Here is a 25,393-nt window from a genome sequence, read left to right on the forward strand (position 1 = left end):
TAAATGACTATATTTATTATTCAAAGTAGTCTCCATGAACACGAATGACACTTTCATATCGATGCTTCAATGCTTTAATTCCTCCTTCAAACCACTCGGCATCTTTGTCCTCCCATACGTTGAAAATATCGTTCGATATCTCTTCTTCGGACTCATATTGCTTCTTCTTTAGATATCTTTTGGTGTTTGGGAACAGGAAATAGTCGCTGGGGGCCAGATCTGGAGAATACGGTGGATGGTGGAGTTGTTCGAACCCACATTCCCTGATGGCAGACTGTGCAAGCAATGATTTGTGAGACGGTGCATTGTCATGCAAAAGAAGAACTTTTCGAGTGAACAAACCAGGACGCTTTTCTCTGATCGCTTTACGCAATCTATGCATTTGTTGTGCATAATAATAGCCCGTGACTGTGATATTCTTTGAAAGGAATTAAACCAATAATATGCCTTTGGCATCCCAGAATACAGAGGCCATTACTTTGTTTGTGGCAATTTGTTTGCGTGGCACTTTCGATGCTGGTTCACCACGTTTGTGCCATTCCATCGTCTGTGATTTGAGCTCTGGAGCATAGTAGTGGATCCAGGTTTCATCGCCAGTCACTATTCGCTCAAATATGTCCGTTTCATTCCATTCCAACAACTCGAGAAACTCGTATGCAGCAGCAATTCGTTCTTCTTTTTGTGATTTGTTCAACGTTCTTGGAATCCATCGCGAGCAAACCTATCTCATGTGCAATTTTTCATGAAGTATGTTGTAAATACTCTTCTCTGAGATGTCAAACATTGCTGCTAACACTTTCTTGCTCATTCGAGGATTTTCGTGCACGTCATGTTCAATTTTTTGCACTACATCTGAAGCTGTTGCTTCAATTGGTCGACCTGTATGAGGATCATCTTCCAATGATTCTCTACCCCACTTGAATTGTTTTGCCCATAGTTTTACTGTGGCATACGATGGGGCAAGGACCCCATAAACAGCACGCAAGCGATCATTGATATCCTTTGGTGTCACACCTTCTTTTGTGAGAAACTTAATCACCGCACGATATTCGATTTTATCCATTTTTTCAAAAATATCGAGGTTACTTGGTATGCAATGCTGTTGAAAACAAACGACGACAGATATCAACTCAATTTTTTTCTGCAATACTATTGACAGTTCGTACGTCAATTACAGCACAAGAACAATTTGTATATAGTGCCGTCTAGATGTCAGGCTTAAAAATTTTTCCTCCCCCTGTAGCATACAGGCATGAATCCCATACAAAAATTCAATTTTTTTGCGGTTTTTCAAGGAAACTATCAAAAATTGATTGTATCTCAAAACTAACGTCGGATTCGGTTTTCTCGTGCCAAAAAACCCCCCAATACATATTTTTGAGTGTTGAAATCTACATTAAGTATGACTTTTGGACGAAAATTGGACTCTTTTTCATAGGTATCACTCCACTCAGAGAAAACTCAGATGTTAAAATTCAAAGTAATCAGAGCAAAATGCCCTTTTAACATGAAGGAACTTTTTCACATGGTAAAATGTCATTTTACCCGTAACACATTTCTTTGCGAGTAAAACGGTATTTTAACATGTGAAAAAATATCTCCATGTTAAAATGACGACAAAATGCCATTTCAACATGGAGATATTTTGTCACATGTTAAAATGCCGTTTTACCCGCAAAGAAATGTGTTAAAAGATACGTAATAAATGCATGTTGTGGATCACAGTGCGGAAAAGTTCATCTTACGGATGTAAGACATTTTATTTTGAAATTAATATCTCGACCAATTATACTTTCATTTTGAACAGATTTGATAAGCAAAAGTAAAAGATATTCAAATAATTTTCAGTCAAATGTGCAAATGACGAAGAGCTTTTCGATTGATTTTTACTTCACGGCATTAACGGTCGAAATTCAAGATTCGCTTTTAAAAGCATTTTTAGCAATTGTCTTCTACAAAATGACCAAAATTATCAAGCATTCGACTCTTTTTAGTTGATTTGCAACCATCGAAAGTCTGGTGATTAATATTGTTTACGCATCGGCATTAGCCACCAAATGATCTATCATGAACAGCTAAAATCTTTTCCGTAATAAAAGCGACCGGATCGTTGACTTTATATTCAATTGCAGCCGATGTATCTGATACTTCGCCACCACGGCCAACTGGATAAAGTTTCCCGATTTTATCGAGGGATAAATCAGCCGATTCCTTGGTAAATTCCCAACAATTTTGAAATATTCTAAAGACGGAGAGAAGCGCGTACATTGGTGCTCATAATTATTATAAGAATAAAAACAGTCATGTTCACATATCATTATGGGATGCAATTATGCGTGCACTATTTATGAGATTCAGTTTCCGAAATGATTAACTGTCTCATTAACAATTCTTATTTTATGGCATTGGCTACAATTAACAATGGGGTTGGTGCTCTGGCATTTTTTGTTTCCTTACTAATGGCATTCAATCGCGATACATAACTATCAACTAATGAAACACTTGTACCTTTACCTTTTTTGCTAAATATTTAGCAGCATCGGCTCCGACTCCGCCTTTTTATTTTTCGTTCGTATTCGTTATTACAAATTATGTATCGTCTTTTTTGTTATTATCCAAAATCCTGACCATAAATCAAACAAAGAAAGGCTTAATTTACTTTAATATCATCTTTCTGTTTAAACAAATAAAAGAATAAGAAAATGCAAACAATGTTTCCCGTTCATTTTTAGTTTTTATAATTTTATTGCCAATAATAAAATATTTACTTGGATGTCCAAAATTCGCCCAACACATTACCTATTTGCTCGAATCAAAGATTTTCATTCAAAAACGCAGATTGTACAATTATAATTGCATATAACTTTTGACTCGGTGTCAATGATATTATTTTCTGTGCCACTGTTCAGGTACTGGATAATGAAATAAAGAGACGCGTTTTTTTTTTTCAATTATTTATTGTTTTTTATTTATTCAGAAAAGGAAGCTACAATGATACATTAATACAATATAATAATAAGCATTTCTTTCGGCCATACAAATATATATTCATTATTATACATCATTAAGCATTAGCATGTAATACATCTTCTGAATTTTTTTGTATTTTTTTGATTCCAGTAGTAGTCAAGTCCGTATCATTGAAGAGATTGCTCTTTGAATTTGGGTAAATTATCGGCCATATAACTTATTTATTTCGTGTAAGAGGTGTTGCGGCGAAGGGTAAAATTTGCTGTTATTGTGGATGAATTGTTGTAGTCGTTGTTGTTCACGAATATATCTATATTGTTGGATATCCAGGACATTATTACCAATTGGGTAAAAAACTTTTGTTTTTTCCGAGATCGGATTGAACATTTGTTTGAGATTTGGTTTCTGTTGTGAATTCATCGTAGTGAATTTAGCAGGGTGGTCATCCTTTCCTTCATCCAAATTCCAATCAAATTGTTTCAAATTTGGAAAATGTCGCTTAATGGCATCATTCACTTGTTGATCCAATGTTGAGCACCCTAATTTTGTGTAAGAATCGGATTCAGAGATAATAATACATCTGTCCAATGTAATTTTTTCAAGAGCTTTGAATGGGTATCGAAGCTTCAGGTCTTTAGTATAGCCATGACCAAAATCACGATTCAAAATATGCAGTTCACTCAATGAATCACCACAATATTTAGCAATGATGTTAAGAATATCACTATCGTATTTACGATTTCGGACATTTTCCCAACCAATCGACTTTACTAATGGACCAAAAATGCTCAGAAATTTGTCGATAATTGTTGGTGTCATCAGGTCAAACGGTCCATATTTATTGTCCCGAATTTCAAATGCCTCGAATTTTGATGGGAAAGTTGCTTTTGCGTTCTTTTGAAATTGAACGCACACCTCAGCCGCGCTTATATAATCCTGAACGGTATTCAATTTTTGTAGGACTGCTTGGATGCATTCGTCGTTCAGAATATCCAAGATGTCCCTTTTTGATTCTCTTGCGGTGTTGGTGTCGTCAGTCACTGATCGATTATCCGATAGATCAAGAATTTCCATGATGTTGAAAGCATAAAAGAGACCATCATTCGTGTAAATTAATTGTAGGAACTCCTTGAATTCTTTGGGTGATATTTCTGATAATTCCACCTCATCGACGACATTTCCACTTGATTTACCACAGTAAGTATTATAGAATGCAGCACTTTTTTGCGACAGAATTAGTTTGTGGGCTGGTACACGTTCCTTCTGGACACCACACACGAAGTATATATCGGCAGTGCTTTTGTCCAAGTATAAATTTGACCAATTCTTCGATGCAAAATGTTTTGTCTCAGCTTGCGACGAAATACGTTTAGATAATTCCATTTTGATATATGGTACAACTGAATGATCAACACTGACTATTTGTGAATTTACTTGGTTAGATGTTTTCACTTTAAGCAGAGAAAAGTAACTGAAGAAAATGTATGATGTACCCATTTTTATATCCGTGCGAGAACTCATTAATGATAATTATACGAAAATAACAACTCAATAACAATACGTAATACGTATTTGAAATGTCAATCGAACTAATTAGTAAATATTAATTACTATTTCGAATACGTATGGCTTGGGTATGTCTGCATATATTTACTAGCATAAAAAAAGTTTTGTGCGAATTTAAGTTACTGCTAATATACATTTTGAGAAGAAATCCAATAAATTTCGAGTCAACAAAATGAAATAAATCAATATTCATTGAAACTCACGCTCACAAAACTTGCACGCCAACCAATAGTATATGACTGAGAAAAAACTGACTAGATCTTCATAGTTGTCCGTAGCGGCGCTAGCTGTGCTACAGTTTTGCATTTTATATATTCTCTTGTGGAACATAATTGAAATGTGTTTTTGCCAAAAAAATATAGGATCTTTTTATATCTACCATTTTTGAAGGCATTTTCACACATAAAATGTTCAAAAAAATGTGGTATTATTCTCGCCTTGGATCGCCAACTTCAGAAACTATGATTATATGTCTGGTCTTTTTCAAAGCAATTTCTGACAGGCCACTCCATTGTTCTTTTTGTCATATTTTAAATTATATATTGTTTTTACTTTTCCGCACACACCTAGTGTGAAAGGGGAAAGTATTGCAATAGGTCAAAATTTACGAAACCTCAAAAACATGTTTTCTGGACGTTTTTGAGGTCAGAGAACCCGAATCAGGCCGTTTTGAGCATGGTTGTTGTGGGTCGCTTCCACGTCGTACGTCGTACGTTGTCCGTCGTACGCAAAATTTGTCCATCGATTATCTCACCAAAATGCCATAAAATAAGAATTGTTAATGAGACAGTTAATCATTTCGGAAACTTAATCTCATAAATAGTGCACGCATAATTGCATCCCATAATGATATGTGAACATGACTGTTTTTCTTCTTATAATAATTATGAGCACCAATGTACGCGCTTCTCTCCATCTTTAGAATATTTCAAAATTGTTGGGAATTTACCAAGGAATCGGCTGATTTATCCCTCGATAAAATCGGGAAACTTTATCCAGTTGACCGTGGTGGCGAAGTATCAGGTACATCGGCTGCAATTGAATATAAAGTCAACGATCCGGTCGCTTTTATTACGGAAAAGATTTTAGCTGTTGACGTACCGAAATTATGCCCAAACTGTCACACTGCTAGCGCCACGACGGAATTCAATGTAATCTACACTAAGTTGCCGCCAAATAGTGAAAAGACTTTTGCTCAGTCGTAACCAACAGACTAGAACTCCATAGTTGTCCGTAGTGGCGCTAGCAGTGCTACAGTTTTGCATTTTATACAGTCTCTTATGGAGCATAATTTCTGTGTGGCTGTTGATGACAGATCATTTGGTGGCCAATGCCGATACGTAAACAATATTAATCACCAGACTTTCGATGGTTGCAAATCAACTAAAAAGAGTCGAATGCTTGATAATTTTGGTCATTTTGTAGAAGACAATTGCTAAAAATGCTTTTAAAAGCGAATCTTGAATTTCAACCATTAATGCCGTGAAGTAAAAATCACTCGAAACGCTCTTCGTCATTTGCACATTTGACTGAAAACTATTTGAATAGCTTTTACTTTTGCTTATCAAATCTGTTCAAAATGAAAGTATAATTGGTCGAGATATTAATTTCAAAATAAAATGTCTTACATCCGTAAGATGAACGTTTCCGCACTGTGATCCACAACATGCATTTATTACGTATCTTTTACCGTAAATATGAATTCATGAGAAAACTGAATCTGATATAAGTTTTGCGATACAAATAATTTTTGATAGACGGGAGGTACCATTATTATGCATTGAAATTTCATCAAACTCTCGTAATATTATTTTTGTGTGAAAAAAATAAGCTGTGCAAAGTTTCAGCTCATTACGATATCATACAGGCATGGCTTTCATACAAAAATCCAAATTTTTTGAAATTTTTGTATGAAAAGTGTGTCGAAATATATTTGTATCGCAAAACAAACGTCATATTCGGTTTTCTCGTACCCAAAAAGCCCCCAATACATATTTTTGAGTGTTTAAGAATACATTAAATATCACTTTCGGAAGAAAAATTGAATTTTTTCCATGGATGGCCCTGGGCCTCACACCAGACATGACTTCACTCTATCAACCAAAGTCGTTCAAAATCTAATGGTTTCTATTCCTCGGCATCCCCAATCATCCTGTGAAGTCAGATTTTGAATTACTTTTCTTGTTTGAATTTTTGCGTACAGGGTACAGGGTACGCACATACATTCGGACATCGAAAACACGCTAGATTCGTGTTCCCTGGCCCCAAAAACACCCAGAAAACACATTTTTGATGGGTGTTAATTTTTCGACCGATTCTAATACTTTACCTTAGCCATACTTCCCACTTTTGTTGTCTCAACTAAAAACCTTTTAAAATCGCCGACTCCAAAATAGTTTTCCGAAAACTGCATCATCCATCATACGGTAACGTTGATAGTATAGAAAATGGTTTGATAAAAAAATCATGAAATTTCATTGATTCGAAAGCAAATGTTCCGTATTTCTTCCGCAAACATATTTCAAGTGAAATGTTTGTGTCTGAACATGATAGTTTTTGTGATGATCCAACTTTTTTATATTCATCTATTCTCGCTATGTATACAAAGTAAATCTTTGGCTTGGCGTGTCTTATTTTTTCTTGTTGTCAATCTCATCGAAACCCATCTCACACAGTAAAGTTGAAAGAAAACAAATAAGTGCATTCGAAACATGCAATGAAAAATTCATAAAGTAATATGGAAAAAGTGAAATTTTTACAACAAAAGAAATATTGGTGATATTGGGGGTGAGAGCATAAGACATGTCTGACTTTGCATAAAATAAAGTAAAAGCGTGCTTTCACGACTCGAGTATATTCTAACTTACAGCAAACAAAGATAGAGATAGAGAGAACATCGTTGGTTGACCTAGATGTTTGAGTAAGCACGCCAGTTCTACGAAGTTAAACTCTTTAATCTCATCGTGAAGAATAATCAAGAAAGTGCCTTCAAGAAAACAACAATCAAAACCAAGTTAAACGACTAAAGCCAAAAAAATTCTGTCGCCCATTTTTCATGGCAGTTACGGGGAGACGTGTCTATATCGCATATATGCGGTGTGTGGCTGTGTGCATTTTCAAATATGAACACGTTCGTACACAAATTCTTTGGCGGAAACGAAATGAGCGCAAAATGATGCGTTAGCAGGCGAACGAGAGAGTGAGATAGAATAAGTGCCCGAGAGAGAGACGGGGAGTTAAAAAGGTGAGCTTGCATACAATGTTCCAAGTGAAAAGTTTACAATTTGTAATGTTGTTAATGACGTTGCAGTGCATATCATTGCACGGTTGTAGCAAAAATGTTGTCTCCGCTCTCTCGCTATATGTCGAAAAGCAAACACTCACACAGAAATTATGCTCCATAAGAGACTGTATAAAATGCAAAACTGTAGCACTGCTAGCGCCACTACGGACAACTATGGAGTTCTAGTCTGTTGGTTGCAACTGAGCAAAAGTCTTTTCACTATTTGGCGGCAACTTAGTGTAGATTACATTGAATTCCGTCGTGGCGCTAGCAGTGTGACATTTTGGGCATAATTTCGGTACGCAAACACTTGAATATTTTTCGCAACCATGTACTACTCGGGAATATGTGTGTGAGTCGGTGCTTTGCCCATTGTTGAAGTGTATGCAAACGAAATAATAACAATCCATTTGGCATTGTCAAACCGGTACAAGAGCATCGTTTCAAGTGTTATTTTATAATTTGCGTGCTGCGACGCGTGATGAGCTCATAGAAAAACTCATTGAAATATAATGTGAATGTGAGAGTTGGGCACAAGCGGAGAAAGAGAGAGAAAAAACAACGAACCGTGGATCGGAATGAAAAAGAGTGGCAAGTGCATCGTTAGAATATTATGTGTAGTACAGCGGATCAAGGAGTTGAACGACATGCACGAACATGTGTTTTCATAATTAACTCAATTTGCAAATGTAGCCGGAACATGAAATGCAGAGCTATTGGTTTGATGGTGTTTATTTTTTATTTTTTTTTTAGTCCAAATATGTTTCAGCACATTTTTCGTTATATTTACGCAACAAATTGCGTATTTTCTTAGGCAATATGTTGCACATTAGCAGTAAAGCTGCGAATGGAGTTCAAGAAATATTTTAAAGTCCCTGGGGTCCGCAGAAAAATTAACCAATTTAATCAAAATTATATGATTTGAATTCGAACCATTTCGATTTTCGTCAAAAAATTCATGAAAATACACATACATTCGGTAGTTTGTTGTACTAGAGCCAATTTGAACTTAAGTCATAGCGACCTTTGTTTGAAAATTCATGAAAATACAAAGAAATCGATAGTTTGCTGTACTAGAGTGGCCGCGAAAACCACTTTTATGAAATTCAACTTCATTCGCCACCTGGATCTTTTCTATTTGTTGTGTAGATCACGTGTGCAAAGTTTCGCGATGATATCTTCACGTTAAGTCGATAACCAATATTCCAAATGCTCTAGAAAATGAGGTTATGCTATTCCCATGTGGTTTTCACATGGTGTTTGAACACGCTTTAAAGTGATTTATGTTATTCAAAAACGGAAAGAAAATACATTTTTATTAAAAATTAAAAAAAAAATTTTTTTCATATTATTATTTATTTATTTTTTCAATGACAAGTTGCAAAAAACTCTTTATCTACATCTATCTGAAATATCTGTCAAAAGTGTATGTTATGATCAATATCTGTTGAATTTGCATAAACGTAAAAAATCCAATGAAATGTTTTAATTTTTTATTATTTAAAAGAGTGCTTAGTCCTTAGCTTTCAATGTAAATTTACAGAAGAATTCTGTTGAAATCAGCAATTTTTTGTCTATTTGTCCTTCCGCATTTTTCCGGTTTATTCCCGAATCAAGTTTAAACTGAAACTTTTCTGCTGATTTACAAATGAATAAAAATTCGATGGTTTTATTTTGAATGTTTTGTGTTTGATAGTGGAGTCCTGTTAAGACATTTTTGATTTTGTTATCTTTTCATGTTTTCGAATACCCACCGTAATTGAGGATTCGCGCGGACAATCTCTATAATATGTCTTTGATGGGATGGAATGTAATCTCCTTTGGGATAACCGATTGTCAAATGTTTCAAATTCGGATAATGTTTTCCAAAATGATAACGACGAATTATTGTTTCGGAGCCGTTAAAAATTAGCGAATGCATTTGTGGAAACCATTTATTGAAATCGGTTAAATTTGAATTCAAAATGACATCCCGAAAGCTAAGAATTTTAATGTTTTCGAACGGCTTTTGAAGGCTATTCATTGCTGATGAGGGGGATTCATAAAGTTCCATCGTATGCAATGAATCAGCACAATATTCGTTTACATATTTTTCAATTGTGGTCCAATGCTTACCGCTTTCTTTAAAATAGCTAATTTTCAAATCTGTTATAAGGCCCCCGAAACAACGGATAAACTTCAAGCTGGTTTGTACGTCACGCAGCACTATTTCATCCGAGTTAGTTGAAAACAATTTTTCAGGACGTTTAACATGAACGTTATAGATATCCACTTTTTTAGTTCTGTACTTGCTCAGGAACGCCCAGGTGACAGCTTGCCTAACACCTTTGCACGAATCACTCACATTTAATAAATCGTTCAAGTCCAGATTTTTGAAAACATGCTCGAGACAATCGTTTCCCAAATCTAAGATGTTGATCTCAAGTTCTTTTCCTCGGTGGCCTCGTTTGTTGGGCTCTTCTCGGTGCTTTTCAATCGACGACAAAAACTTTGGATTCATTTTTTACGATGTTTCTTTTAATTTGTTCAGTACTGATGACAATTTCGATACTTTTTTACTGGAAATCGAAACAAAAGCGAAATTACTTGTGATCTTTAATAAATTTCTCCACGGATAAGCACGATATGAATTAATGAAACTAAAATTTGCGAGTGAATTCTTTTTGCAATGTTAGCGGTTTTTATACACAAAAAATGCATTGGGCTAATGAGCGCCAGGATTCATTAGGGCTGATGAGCTTTAAAAACAGTAACAGGTATGACAGGAGACAGTAATTACGAAAGTAGCTAATGAAGTTTATTTACACTGGAAATGTCATTAGGAGCAGCATATAATTATTAGTACACACAACGTTGACAGTAGCGCCATGGTGCGGTTGCCAGTGAAACTAAAAAATGGCACAAATTTCGATCGCCTAAATCAAAAATGGTACCAATTTGTGCCACCCAACATAAGCAGTGACAACCATAATGAAGTTGCTACGTTGCCCAGCTGTCATTGTCGTCGTGCTTTGCAAATATCTGACATAATCGATGACTACTCATTTTGAACGTATTTCGGATAAACTGTAGCAAACAAATGTATTGTGAGTCAAATCAAAATCCCAAATACGTTCACAATGAGAATAAACTATCATTTATGAAAGATTTCCAAATATTGAGGTTATAGTATTTTTTCGTGTGCGAAGAGTGCGAGCGAGCAACCTTGTTTATTTTGAATATTTATCAGAGTCGAAGTTCCAGCGAAACATATGCCATCAACAAAATCAAATTGCAGGCAACATTTTGTGGCTGAAACAAAAATCAAACAATTAACTATTGTTGGCGAAATAAAAGCTGAAATTGAAGGAAGAATGTCACATTTTTAGAAAGTGAACAAATATTACACATTTTAATTATGCACTCTTGTTTTCAATTATTCGCCGCATTCAAAAATGCCGTCACTGCAGTTATCCAAGCGAATAACCATATTTAAAATGCAAACGCTGTCGTTGTTCGCATGCAAGGTGCACTAAATTTGAAATTAGATATCGAGCTATGTCGACAACAATAATAACCATTGTTTCAGTTTTATGTTTGCTTTTTTATGTAGTGTGTGTTACACCTGTCTCACAACTGTCTTCCCCCTCTATCTCTCTCTCTCATCTACATCTATGTGTTGCTGCCAATTATTGTTATTTTGCATTCGAGAGCAAAACATATTGCGCTTATGCAGAAAGAAATCAATAGAAATCAAGAGCGTGAGCGCATCTGGTCGACCATATATCAGTGCTCATATTGTATTCATTTCAATTAAAATGATATGACACGATGGTGATTTCATGTTCTGCATAAATGACGCTTTCAATCTCTTTCGCTCTGCCGTAATATGATACGTGCTCTTTAAAAACCGTTTGAACCTTGAAGTGTATTTGCATTCTAAAGACGGATCAACCGAAACGAAATTGAAATTCTCATTTCATTTCGATTTAATGAACTTGCATTTGACGAAGACATAGTCAAAACAATGTCCGTTCGGGGCATCTGCTGTGCAGAGTTGAATTGAGTTGAATTTCAACTCGTTGAAACTCAATTGATACCGGTGAATACTTCGCATAGAGACGCCATGGCAACACTTTTCAGTCGATATATTGCGTTTTCACTGCATGTTGTTTATCCTGCAATTTTACACAAATATGGCTTCTTTCTATCGATTTTTTTTTCGCCATCTCACATGTCGGAATTAGATTCTCTATTGTGTGAAAATGTATTTCAATTGGAAGCATCACTTTTCAACTTCTTTTTTGCTTTCTCACTACAAAAGGCGAACAGATGAAAAAAGTATACATGTGTAAATGGACATGCAATTTCAATAAATTTTCACTCAACTGCGTCGGCAGACAGTCAAAACCATGGAAACGCGCAGTCAATGTTCACATCGATTTTTTTCTTTCTCTACCCGAGAGAGAGAGAGAGAGAGAGAGAGAGGGAGAGACGATAACGTCTTTTGCCTATTTTCTATTTAACTTTCGAGACGAAAAACTTTGACACATAAAAGTCGCATTTAAACACAAACAACATTGTTGACATGCACATAATTTCGAAAGGATTGAAACGTGTTTCGATGGAAATATCACACGAATACAATATTTGCCCATCTGGAAATGAGAGAGCCACTTTCAAATGAACACAATAGACAGGTTGCCGTATTCATCAAGCCAATTCACAATGGCATACACAAACATAAAATTGTGCGCAAACAGTGTTTTCGATCACTGCTTTGCAGTAAATTTATTTCACAAAAAAAAAGTTAAACGGTTGACTTTTTGCCTTGCTTTTTGCTCATGTAATATGTTGGTTTGAATGAAAGTGAACATGGGTAGAGAGTAATGTAGACAGATTTGATCTTTTGCAAAATTTCAAGTTTTCAAACGAAGATCGAGACAGAAAAACTCGGTAGATTCAATGGATTTTTTGCAATTGGAATATGGAAGTCACAAGGGAAGCTATTTGCATTTTTCGTTTGAAATGAATGTACAACGGAAATCATTGATTTGGATTTCAATTTGTTGTATTTTCTTCGCAGTTTCAATTCGTTAAATACGCTTATTTTTACAAAAGAGAATTTAAAAGGAGCGACTTGAGTTGGATGTTGATAGCGTAACAAACGGTTCGACAAACCTCAACCGTAAATCAGATTTTTGTTTAAATTTAAACGTTCTTTTTGTTTATACGCTATCTCTCTCTCACTCTCTCTCTCTCTCTCTCCAAAATAAAGAATAAATAAAAATAGAGAGTCCTATAAAATGATTCCAAAAATCCTTGTCACAAAACTATGTACTCAGAGATTCTTATTTAAGAAAATTTCATGCCGAACCATCGAAGGTTTAATTGACAATAAAATATGGTGAACAATTTATTCAGAAGAAATAAGTTAGTATCTGCAGAATGGCGTTAAATTCGATTTTCATCAATAATTGGGGTCAATGCAAAGTGTCTAAGTCAAAATGAACACGAGTGTAAACAAACTCACTCGTGTATAAAATATCATTGCGTTCAATCTATAGATATCCACACAAAAACGCACAAAAGCCAAGAAAACATTGGAAAATTTCATTGACCGCCCCGCCCTTGTGTTGTTTCTTGACATGCTCCAGAGCCAAAATGTATTTACTCATTTTGAAACTGTTTAATTTTAGTGAAAATCGCTAAAACGTGCCAAAATGTATGAAGTGCTCGTTTTTAATTATCCAAGTGTTGTTGTGTCTCACAACAACTTAATTCAGTCACATTTCACTTGAACATTCCCACGCGCACTTACATAACGCCTACTACAGTATACACACAGTACTTGTAAATTCATTTTGTCATTTATCCATAAAAAAGTGTTTCTTGTTACCGAGAAAAGAGCGGGCAACGTTGCTTTTGAGAGTAAAGCCGGAAAATCTTCTGACAAAATTGGGTAATATCGTATCATATATGCACTCTAGACATAAGATATTATCCTACTGTCTAATAATAATAAAAGTATTCTTCCGGCTCCCTCTCGCCTGTGTGCACTGACAGAGTGTTGTATTAATTTGCTTTGTGATAATAAAATCATTTCAATTTGTTTGTGTTGAACACATAAGGGGGACGAAAAAGCCCAGTGGCAAAAATGCTTTGCTGCTACCTACCATTTCGTTTACATATGATGTCTCATCTCTTCATGTCAGTTTGATACTTTGTTACGCCTAAATGCGCCCATGTGAACCGTCAACGATGCATGGAATATTGTCAAGCGATCAATTCGAAGGAAAAAAAATGTCGTTCTCTCACCCTCTTTCGAAGAAATCGTTTGAAGATAAGAAACTACTGCAAAGCCGAGTGAAAAGTCGTCGTCATTGAGAAAATATTGCATGCAATGTCAGTACGTTTTGCCCATTCGTATATTAAATATCAGCTAATTAACGAACATCCTGAAGATGAATTCAATGTAAATGTGTGTGCGTTAGGGTGTTTCCACATGAAAAATATTAAAAAGTGGCTATTATCATTTTGAAGAGCGTTAAATTCTGTATAAGATGATTTGATTTTTGATACTGATTGGTTGCCGATGTCACTTCCTGGACTAAAAACACATTTGTAGATTGATTTCATGTCGCATTCACGCCAAAATCTGTAATTGATGAAAATATAAGATTGAACAAAATTAAAAACATGAAAAATAATTTTAATATCAAAATAATTGCCTAAATATTAACAAAAGTAACACAAAAACTCACAATTTTACCACAATAAACCAAAACAATGCAAATTCGCCAATTCATTTGACAGAATGACATTTGAAGCGTGATTTGCTCACGCATGACAAATGACAGGTTATGTGTCAAATGAATTGGCAATTTTGCATTGTTTTGGTTTATTGTGGTAAAATTTTTAGTTTTTGTGTTACTTTTTAAATATTTAAGCAATAATATTGATATTAAAATTATTTTTCATGTTTTTAATTTTGTTCAATCTTAAAATTTCATTAATTACAGATTCTGGCGTGAATGCGACATGAAATCAATTCACAAATGTGTTTTTAGTCCAGGAAGTGACATCGGCGACCAATCAGCATCGAAAATCAAATGATCTTATACAGAATTTTACGCTCTTCAAAATGATGCTAGCCACTTTTTGATATTTTCCATGTGGAAACACCCTAGTGTGCGTTGTATATGCCACCGAAATTCATTATCATAAAGTCGCATAAAATGCTTGTTATTTCAGTTCACAAGTGATTCTGCTTCGTTAAGTATTCTTATGATTGTGTGCGTATTCATACATGCATGAATTTTTTTTCTGGTGCTCATAAAAATAAGCCCATAAAAAGCCATTCACAAAATTATGATGCCAATAAATATATAAGTCACATTGCTCACGACTATTTCGAGTTATTGCCGGTTGGCTTCACGAATAGTTTATTCTGTGTGGTGCTGCCAACACACATCATGATTTCAATCATAGACTAGTAGTCCTAATTTTTATTACTGTTCTGATTAATTCATGGGAATTGCCGCCGCTCAATCCACACTTTCCACCAAAAAATCCCAAACAATTCTCACATTTTCGATTCGTCGCGCAATCTTAAGCGATTCACTGCATCTTCTTTTCATCAAGTGGCCAAACAATGGTTTCGGTTTGTTTTTTGTGTTTTGTATTATTGCGTGCATTTTGCTTGACATGCGATTAACAATTCAGTGACATGATTCATTATTAGGCTGTGCTCTGCTCAATGTTTGCAACAATAAAGATAAATTACAAATGAAACGTTTTCGGATTTTTGGGCTTTTGCACACGAAAAGACCAAAATTATGTGTAGCATGCGTGCCATCGACGACGACAAATAAAACTTCATTTTCATCGTTCGCCTTACATTGCGTGCGCGCTATAAAACGACAGAAGACGATTTTGTAGAAAAAAATAACAAAAAATTATTCATTCGATGTCACTTATTGTGATTAAACCGTAAGACTTGTACTCGATTTTACGGCGACGAAGACGGTATGGAACGAAAAATTTTCAATTCCAACCAGTTTTCGGTGTGGATATTTATATTTATCTACCTAATCTGCTATAATCCACAGATAATCAATTTTACATGTTAATCTACTATTCATGAGATCCGTTTATGCCTGCTACAGCCGTCCATTTCGATTGGTTTCTTTAATAAATAATGATAACATCCGAAAAATTACCCACTCTGATAGGAACACAACCAATATAACAACGAATTTCGAGCATTACATTGAAACGCGGTGACGCACATACGAAAACATTACGAATAATTGATGGTTTAATTAGTATTTATGGGAGACAGAAAACAGCGCCTTCAAATTGTACAAACATAAAATGAGAGAAAAAATCACAAACGCTATTGTTAGATGAGGCAAACATTGACATACTTGCAAATAAATCGCAAACTTTGTAAACTTACATTTACACTCACATTCATGCTCATTCGTTTACACACTTTCTTAGTCACTCTATTTAACTTTCTTTCTTTTTTCTATCTCTCTTTTTTCCCCTCTGCCCTCTCTCGCTCTCTCCCTGTGTGTGTGTCTCACTGTTTATGGTGTGTCCACTTTCTCTCTCTCTCCCTCTCATATGATACGCACGCATATATCGAACGTCAGTAAATTCGGTCAATCCGTTTCAAAATTAATGAGAATAATCTGAAATCAATTGGTTTTTGCCGAAGCTTAGATTTGAAATCGAGGTCAACATGTAACATGTAATTATGAAAACATACTGTCGATTTTCAATAGAACCAAGAGAAGAATATGGTACAAAAACGAAAAATTTTGCACGCGAATCGATTTAGCAAGCGACGATTTAAACAAACGGTGCATTTATCAGATCAGTTACATCAAAAAACGACATTTTCATCCAAATCTTCTTTTTCATTGGAATGAAATTAAAAATGCGATGTATTTTTCTGGAAAATGTAGATTTTCCATCAAATCTAGTGTCTCTTATCGTTTTTTTCTTCTTTCGCAAATTCGTCACATTTTTCAAGATGTTTCCCTATCAAATTTGTTACATTTTCTTCCGAATCTCCCTTTTTCTCTCCGAAATGCATATCACTGAACAGAATCATTTTTCAAAGTTGCAGAAAATGGCAAAAAACACCGTTAAAAATCGATATTTGTTCCGGTTGATGCAAGTGGCATCGTTTGTGATTGTAGGGGTAGTTGTTAGTGATGTTCACCTTTTAATGTCGTCTACTTGTAGCTCATTCATTTTGAGTAGCGCCAAAATAAATCAATGCGTAGACGTATTTCGGTATTGATTGCCGTGCGTGTGTGCGAGAGTGAGTTTGCAACATGGTGGGTATTTAACCGTTGATTTGTCTTGTATGAGCCGTATCGAGTGTGTGTGTGTGGAAAAAGGGTCAATTTTGGCACAATTTACCGCTGATCTTTGTTCACAGTTGCAGGGTCGTGCAAAGAAAATGAATAAAAGGAAAAGAGATGATAACGACACCAATGGGACACGGCGTAATACGCCGTTCATTTCTTTCATGGTTGGCAAGAGCACATACACAAAACTCTTGTTACGTTTTCTTCATTGTCGTTTTCGTCGAAAATTTTATAAGCGGAAACATCGTTTGGGTGAAATATGAACGTGTGTGCAATAAATTTATTCGGGCATTTTGGGTGCCGAGCGAATCTTTATTTCCACACAATGTGTTAGACAAATGTATACTTTTTTTTTTTGGGAACATGTGAAATTCAATGTATTTATGCAATAATTCGTTCTTGGAAATTGTGCACTCTCCCTTCTAATTCGCTGCGTATTTCTCGCTTTCTAATTCACTGTGTATTTCTTTCATCTCGGCATATTTCCTTCACATTGGCAACGAATGTGAATGAAAATTTACGCATGGTTCTCGGTATAAAGCAAACGACGAATGAATCTGCATGTTAAAACGACAGTAACAGATTTTATAGATTTTCTTTTCTTTGTTGTTTCTTTAAACAGCCAAAATATTTTGTATGTAAATTGGCGGGCTTGAAGATGTTGACGTTTACGAAACAAAAAGACAAACAATCCGTTTCGAACGAAAGTGAAGAAAAAAGAACACCGTCAAATTTGTGTGGAAAAAAGAATGGAAGAGCCAGAGTGTATGGAAACGGGCTATGGCAATCCGAGAACTCGTTAAAATAATTCGACAAACATTTCGACTGTTTATGTCTATACAACAACAACGACCGCGACAGCAGCAACAATAGCAGCAGCGGCAGCAGTAAAGGAGCATCCAAAAACAGCCCTCATAACATACGCCGCACATTTCGGTCGTTAAGCCATTTTTACACGCGTGCAAATATTCCGATATATATGTGTCTACTTCGACTCATCTGGGTACTAAAAATATTTCATAAAGAAAACACACATCGAGCGAGACCGAGCACACATTCACTCATATGTATGAACATAAAACGGTAACCATTTCAACATGGTGAACTTGAAATTCGAATGAAACACGTTATGCGATTAAATGGATTTTGGTTATGCCGTCGATTTTCTTAAAGTGAAATGCAAAAAAAAAACGAACACTGAAAATGTAGCAGCGGCAATCCATTCAATGGAAAAGAGAGAAGAAGAAGAGAAAAAAACTTCACATATTATAATAAATATAATACGATTGCAAATCGTTTACGTTCCGCACCAAGTTTCGTTGTTCGTTTGGGTCGGCACGATGCTCATTTCTTTCTCATGAACTACTGTGAATGAGAATGGGGGTAAAATATCACCGGGGAGACATTTAATCGATGCCATTGCATACTTGACTGTTCTCTGAGGTGGATCTCGAGCGCGCGCCTCTCCATCTTCGTTCATTTTATTATAATGTCGAGCTCTTTACAATAGATGAGCACATGCATACTTTTCATCAGGGACTGCTTCGATTAGAGATTAAATTAAATATTTAAATTGCATTTTTTTCTCATTCGCGCTGCTGTTTTTTTTTCGCTTCACTTTCTTTGGCGATGCATTGTTCATGCTCATTTTTGTGTGTGAAGCGATATTCAATATATGTTTTCTTTTAGATGTTCACACGTTCCCCCAGCGATACCATCGTTAACATCTGCATCACTTCAGATCAACCACGTATTTTGACTATTGATTAAAATAATGCGTTACGATGAAGAAAGAGAGAGAGAGAGAGAGAGAGAGAGAGAGAGAGAGAGAGAGAGATAGAGAGAGAGAGAAAATGTTGGAACCATTTCACATTCGAGAGGCATATTGAAAATCATACGCAGTTAAGAACACACATTATTATTTGGAATCTGCGAATTCGGAAATGCGATTTAAGCCGCTCGCACAAATGTTCCATTCGCAAGCAAAATGATTAAATTGAATGTCAAACCGAAGCTCTTTTTTTCGTTTTAAATAATATTTGTTTGCGAACGATTTTAAGCACCGGATTACAACACATACACATTCCATTCATATATGAAAGATTTAAACGATAAATCGATGCTTTTAAATAATGCAAACAGATGCGAACATTCAATAGAATTTTCCATGTTTACGATTTTCTTTTTCTTCTTCTGCTGACTTGCTGCGGAAATTCACGGAGAATGACGACATATGAATCGGTTGATAAGATTTTTCTTTCCATTTTTTGTGTGTGGAAATTGCTTAAGAGTTAGTAAGTGCTCGTTGAGTACTTGCTCAATGTAAATACGGGCTGCGTTTCATTCAGATGACCCGAACTGGATAAAAATGAGAAAAAATGAAGCCATTTGTGTAAGATTTTCGAAATCATTTCAGTATTTTTGACCGTACTTTCAAATGAGTTTCGATTGTTTTCGTTCGAAATTATAATTTCAATCAAAGCATTCTCAGTTGAAACTGGTCTTTTACGTCTCTACACACTTTTTTCTTAGATTGTGACAAAATTGAGTTTCTTTCGCCATGGCTATTTTTTACTTTTTGGCTAAATGTGTTAGTATTTTTTTTCCGAACAAACCAATATGAATGTAAGGTTCGATTCATTATTTTCTAATACGAGCTATGAAAGGAACATCAAACCTAAGAATTTATCTCTATCAACATATTTTCCGGCATTTTACTTTTCCGCAAACATCTAGGTACAAACCTGACTGTCAAACATGTGGCTCAGAACTGTAAGTGTCTTTAAAGTGGAAGAAAAATATTTATTAAATAATTTTGATTTTTATGTGCTGAAGATTGTTTCGTTCACACAGATGAAATCTGACGAAGGAGTTTGCAAACCTCAATCGGATTAGTGGTTAAGAAAAACGACTGCGGAGGCGGAATACATTTAGACTAATAAAAATTATCCTCGAGCCGAGAATATCAAGATTTTCTTTAGCAGCACAACAAGTGATGCGCTTATTTTTCTTGCAAACAATTTATTTTCAATATTAAAAACAATCTTCAAATAAATTACCAACGAAACAATGGGATGCGATGAAGAAAAACAATCGAGCGGGAAAAAACTCATCGGAAAATTGGCAATGAAATCGGTTTTACCAAATCCTGTAAATCGATGAAAGAGGGATGAAAAAACGCAAACATACAAAAGAAATGCCATCATTTTAATAATAAATATTGGTTTAAATAAAACATATTTTTTTATGCGAAATTGGCTGAATCATCGAAGAGCACAAAAATCAATTCTTTTATCCGGATTTGGAACATGTCTTGCGTTGCCGTTATTTTTTAATGTATTTCGTTTGAATTACACGGATATGTCGATTAATTTCTCTCGTGAGAAGGAAGCGGAACAATAAGCCGCGGCACATACACTGTGGTACAAAAATTACAACGCAATAATAAATGGCAATAATAATAATTGTTGGATAATGGTACGTACATTACATGGCAATCGAGTTTGGCCATATTCAGCATTTATGGGCTTTGCACTACAACCGAGATATATTTAAGAATCAACTGTGATAACAAAATTGGTATACGAACGGCAGTGCGAAAACAATAAAAGATTCACTGTGGAAAATTGTGACTTTTTTTTGAGAAATAATAAACGATTCACATGTTTACTTTTTGTTTCTTTTATTTAAAACCGATTTTAACATTTTTCTTAATTCTAATGTCAACTTATATGTTAAATATCGATAGAGAAGTTGGTCGCCATCAATGACTTCGTTTTTTTTTAGAATTTATTTAATTATTTCAAATTAATTTTATATCAGTTGTAGTAAAAAAAATTAATTCTTTCATCAAAATCGTTGAATTCAGTTAGCGATTGGTTTTTGTTTAGATTTGAAAATTACGAATTTAATTAATATGTTCAAGGAACAATATAATTTGAATGAAAAGAAAGAAAAGTATGTGGAATTTACCATAAATATCTTTTGTTGTGAATGTTGAACGGAGAAGAATGATCGATCTTCACTTCTTTTGGCGATGAACATTCTTCATGTGACGATTGGCGCTGCTTTGTAGTGAAAAGCGGGCATCGCAAAATTTGCATGCAAATGGCTTCTCGCCGGTATGATGATTCCGCATGTGGCTTTTTAGTTGAATTGCTTGGCGCACCGAAATGACTATGAATAAATAATAATTTGTCTGTGATTTACAATCAAAATTGAGTCGATAGAAGTAAATGTCAAGTGTTATAGCACTTCTATGTCTAAAACATTGAATGGTGCCAATGGAGGTTCGACAACAACAATAACATTACAGTCATCGTGATATGTGACACCATAATTGTTACAACGAAAGCATTACACCCGTCAATCTATCGGAATATGGTGATACTAATCTTATGTAAATGTGACGCCATCGAATTTTCCAGAAATAAAATTGAACAGAGCCAACATTTTCTGGACAAAATCTGAATTGATTTCGATTGAATAAATGTGATAAATAAATAAACCACCGTGGATTTCAAACTTTTTTTAATTGTTTCATTACTCATTAGGAATGTATTGCACAAAAATATTACATAACCTATAATTCATATGGCAATGTTGCGCCAACAAATTCTAGTCATTCTCATTTCAATTGTAATTAATTCCTCAAATTCTCTTCGTCGCGAAAATATTGAAGGCAATGACAGTAAAATATTAAAACACTCACTTTTGAGATATGTATTGAATTTATTTGTGGAAAATTGTGAACAATTCCTTAGTCAGTATGACACACGTGTTACTCCCTCCAATAGCTGCTTGCTTTTGACTCTTATGCTTTCAGTGTGTGCAATAAATTGACATTAATTTATTGGTATTATGCAAAATGACGTGTACTAATTTGCTTCGCTGATGTTGGCAATTCCAATGGTTCGAGATGAAGGTGGTCGTCATTGAATTCACGTCATTCAAGCATGAAAATTTATTTGAAAATAAAATTGATAAGAATTACGATTGAAATAATGAGAAAAGCGATTAATATAGAATATTGGTTTATTTGAGATAAATTTTAAGATTTAAATTGTAACAACATTTGTGAATTCAAATTGAATGAGACAATGATTTGATGAAGTAGACTTCAAGTAGTAATTGTGGAATAAAGTGTTGAATAAAATTCAGAGTGACAATAATTTTCATCAGACAATAAAACTATTGCAATACATTCGAATATGGAGTTTTGATTGATTTGTGTTTTTAGATTTGCTGATTCGAACGATGAACATTCTTCATGTGACGATTGGCGCTGCTTTGTAGTGAAAAGCGGGCATCGCACAATTTGCATGAAAATGGCTTCTCGCCGGTATGATGATTTCTAATGTGGCTTCTTAGTTGTATTGAATGTTGCATTAATACTTTGCAGATGTAACATTCATAATGACGACGTTTGCAGTGCTGTTCATGTGTATTCTTATCGCCTTCGTTTGCAAATCGACGATAACATTTGATGCAACGAATTGGACGCGGTTTGGCATGAGTAGCCAGATGTTTGTTGAGATCACCTTTGTGAATACATTTTTGCCCACAAACAGAACATTGGAATGGCTTGTGAACTGTGTGCTTTGAGTGCCTGTGATATTTCAAACGACGATTTTCGAAACATTTGAATGGGCAGAGATGACATTCGAATCGTTGACGTTTGCAAGGATCCTCATGCGATTGTTTGTCGTTTTCGTCAGCAAATCGTTGTCCACATTTTGAGCAGGCAAACGGTAGTTCTTCAGTGTGAGTGCGCAAATGTTGGCAAAGATTATATTTTTGTGCAAATGTTTTTGAACAAACGCGACATTGGAAAGGCTTCACATCACTATGGATTAGCATGTGTTTCTTGAAATCTGACAATTGATCAGTGGTGTATTTGCATACAACGCATTGGTATTGATGTTGTTGGCATTGATTATCGTGTTCGATCTTTTCGACTTCTTGTTTGAATCCACGACGACACTTTGGACAATGGAATGGAAATTCGGTAGCATGAACTTTCTTGTGTCGATTCAAACAACATTTTTGTGTAAAAGCCTTCGAACATATTTCGCATACGAAAGGCTTTTCCCCGGTGTGGATTCGGATATGTGCAATGAGAGTCGATCTGTGTGATGCGGCATAATTACACATATGACATTTATGTTTCTTCTCCTTCTTTTCAGCTGATTTCTTTGCACCTTTTGATTTACTTTCCTTCTTTGATCCTCTCTGTTTCTTTCCCTTGGAACTGCGTCCACTTTGTCCTTCGCCATTCAACTCGTTTTGTTCTGGATGAAATCGATTTCCATCATATCGATCATTGCCTTTGCGTTGATGTGAACCATCATTTGGTGACGATGAACAGCAACTTTTCTTCGTACTCATCTTCTTCGTCTTCACTCTTGATTTCTTTCTTCGCACAATCAAGATCGTATTTGCTACACACATCACTATCGCTCTCGCTCTCCGATTTGATCGTACATTGAGTCGCGCCAATCGGTGATGGTAGTGGTGGCGAATAATGAATCAATTCAGCGCCGTCTCTTGGCTCCTCTTTGACAATGATTTCTTCCTTCATTTCGACTTTTCGAGTGCTTCGTTTGCGCTTGCATCTACGTTTAACCTTTCCATCCAAAGTACCTTTGCTTGGGAATGGATTCATTGCCGTCTTCTTCAATTACGCGAAAAAAATAAAACAAAACAAAAGAAAATCCAATTAAAATATTTTGCTGTTGGAAATGTATATTATTCTTTCTGAAATTACCAGTTTTCTGAATTTATTTTTTTCTTTCGGTCAGAAATTCAATGTCAGAAACTTGTGACACCGTAATTGTCACAATGACAATATAATACTTTCCCCAATCTAGCGGAATGTGGTGAAACTAATCTAACGTTTCCTGTGCAAATGACGTCATCAAATTTTCCAAGAAAAAGAATGGAACAGAAATGCTGTGCACAAAGTCTGAATAAATTGTGATTAAATATATTCAAAGAAGAAGAAAATCAACTGAACTAAAATGAATTCCAAATGTTTTTTAGTTCTTTCATTGAGAATAAGTTGCACAAAAATATTTCATATCGTAATGTTCCATCACAGTCCACAACTAATTTTATTTATTTTGCTATTTCTATTAATTACTCAAATTCTCTTTATCGCGAAAACATTAGAGGCATTGATAATCAAAATTAAAAACACTCACCTTTGGAATATTGAATTCATTTGTGGACAAATCGAGAACAATTCCTTAGTCAGTATGACACACGTGTTGCTCCTCCCAATGATTGCTGGCTTATGACTCGTCTGCTTGCAGTGTGCGCATTTATTGGCATTCATTTATTGGCACCATGCAAAATGACGCGTACTAATTTGCTTCGATAAGGTTGGCAATTCCAATGGTTCGAATTGAAGGTGGTCGACGTCAATTGCCAATGAATTCAACAATTTTCAAATGAAAATGGTTTTGGAGCTACAATAATGCAAAAGAAATATTCATTCCATTTTAAATGTATTTTGATTGAAAGGAATTCTTGGATGTTTTAAATGGTTCAAATAAAAATGTTCTGACAACGGATCGATTCTTAAATTTCACATTTATTAATTGACTAGCCGGCCTCCGCTCGCTTCGCTCGCTACGGCACGCTCGCTCCGCTCGCTCGGCTAGACATTTTATTGTAATTCCTATCTCTGAAATTACTATTTCTATAAATTTTGACTTTATAAAATGTTGTTCATTCAATATTAATTTCAAATTCAAGTTATGGACCATGATGTCCGACCTTATTTCTTAACATGGGCTTCCAGCGTCGAAAATCGTTCAATTTTGGTACAATTGAATTAACCTCGAATGTTGAAAACTAAATCCAAAATAAACAATCATAAAAAACTAATCATTCTAATAGCAACCTCCCGAAAGTGTAAAAAAATGCTTTTTTTTGATAAAAATATTTTTTTTTTTTTTTTGAGAACATGATGGACCATGATGTCCGACCACATTTACCGTGTTAAATGGTGTTGGACCATGATGGACCGTGATGGCCGACCACAACAACCGTGTTAAATGGATTTGGACCATGATGGATCATGATTCTGACCTCATTTACCGTGTTAAATGGTGTTAGACCATGATGGACCATGATTCCTGACCTCATTTACCGTGTTGAATGAATTTGGACCATGATGGACCATGATTTCTGACCTCATTTACCG

The 25,393-nt window shown here is 35.2% G+C and overlaps 1 protein-coding gene across 1 annotated transcript; it reads right to left on the reverse strand.

Moving 5' to 3' along the window:
- Positions 1 to 22,419: 22,419 nt before the first annotated feature.
- Positions 22,420 to 23,615, reverse strand: LOC116347447 (zinc finger protein OZF-like). The gene has a single exon (XM_031778025.1). The coding sequence runs from the start codon at positions 23,569 to 23,571 to the stop codon at positions 22,420 to 22,422; it is 1,152 nt and encodes a 383-aa protein (XP_031633885.1). The 5' UTR covers positions 23,572 to 23,615.
- Between the last annotated feature and the right edge of the window lie 1,778 nt (positions 23,616 to 25,393).

The sequence above is a fragment of the Contarinia nasturtii genome, unplaced genomic scaffold (genome assembly GCF_009176525.2).
Source record: "Contarinia nasturtii isolate CC-2019 unplaced genomic scaffold, AAFC_CNas_1.1 Cnas_scaffold_1905, whole genome shotgun sequence".
Lineage (NCBI taxonomy): Eukaryota > Metazoa > Arthropoda > Insecta > Diptera > Cecidomyiidae > Contarinia > Contarinia nasturtii.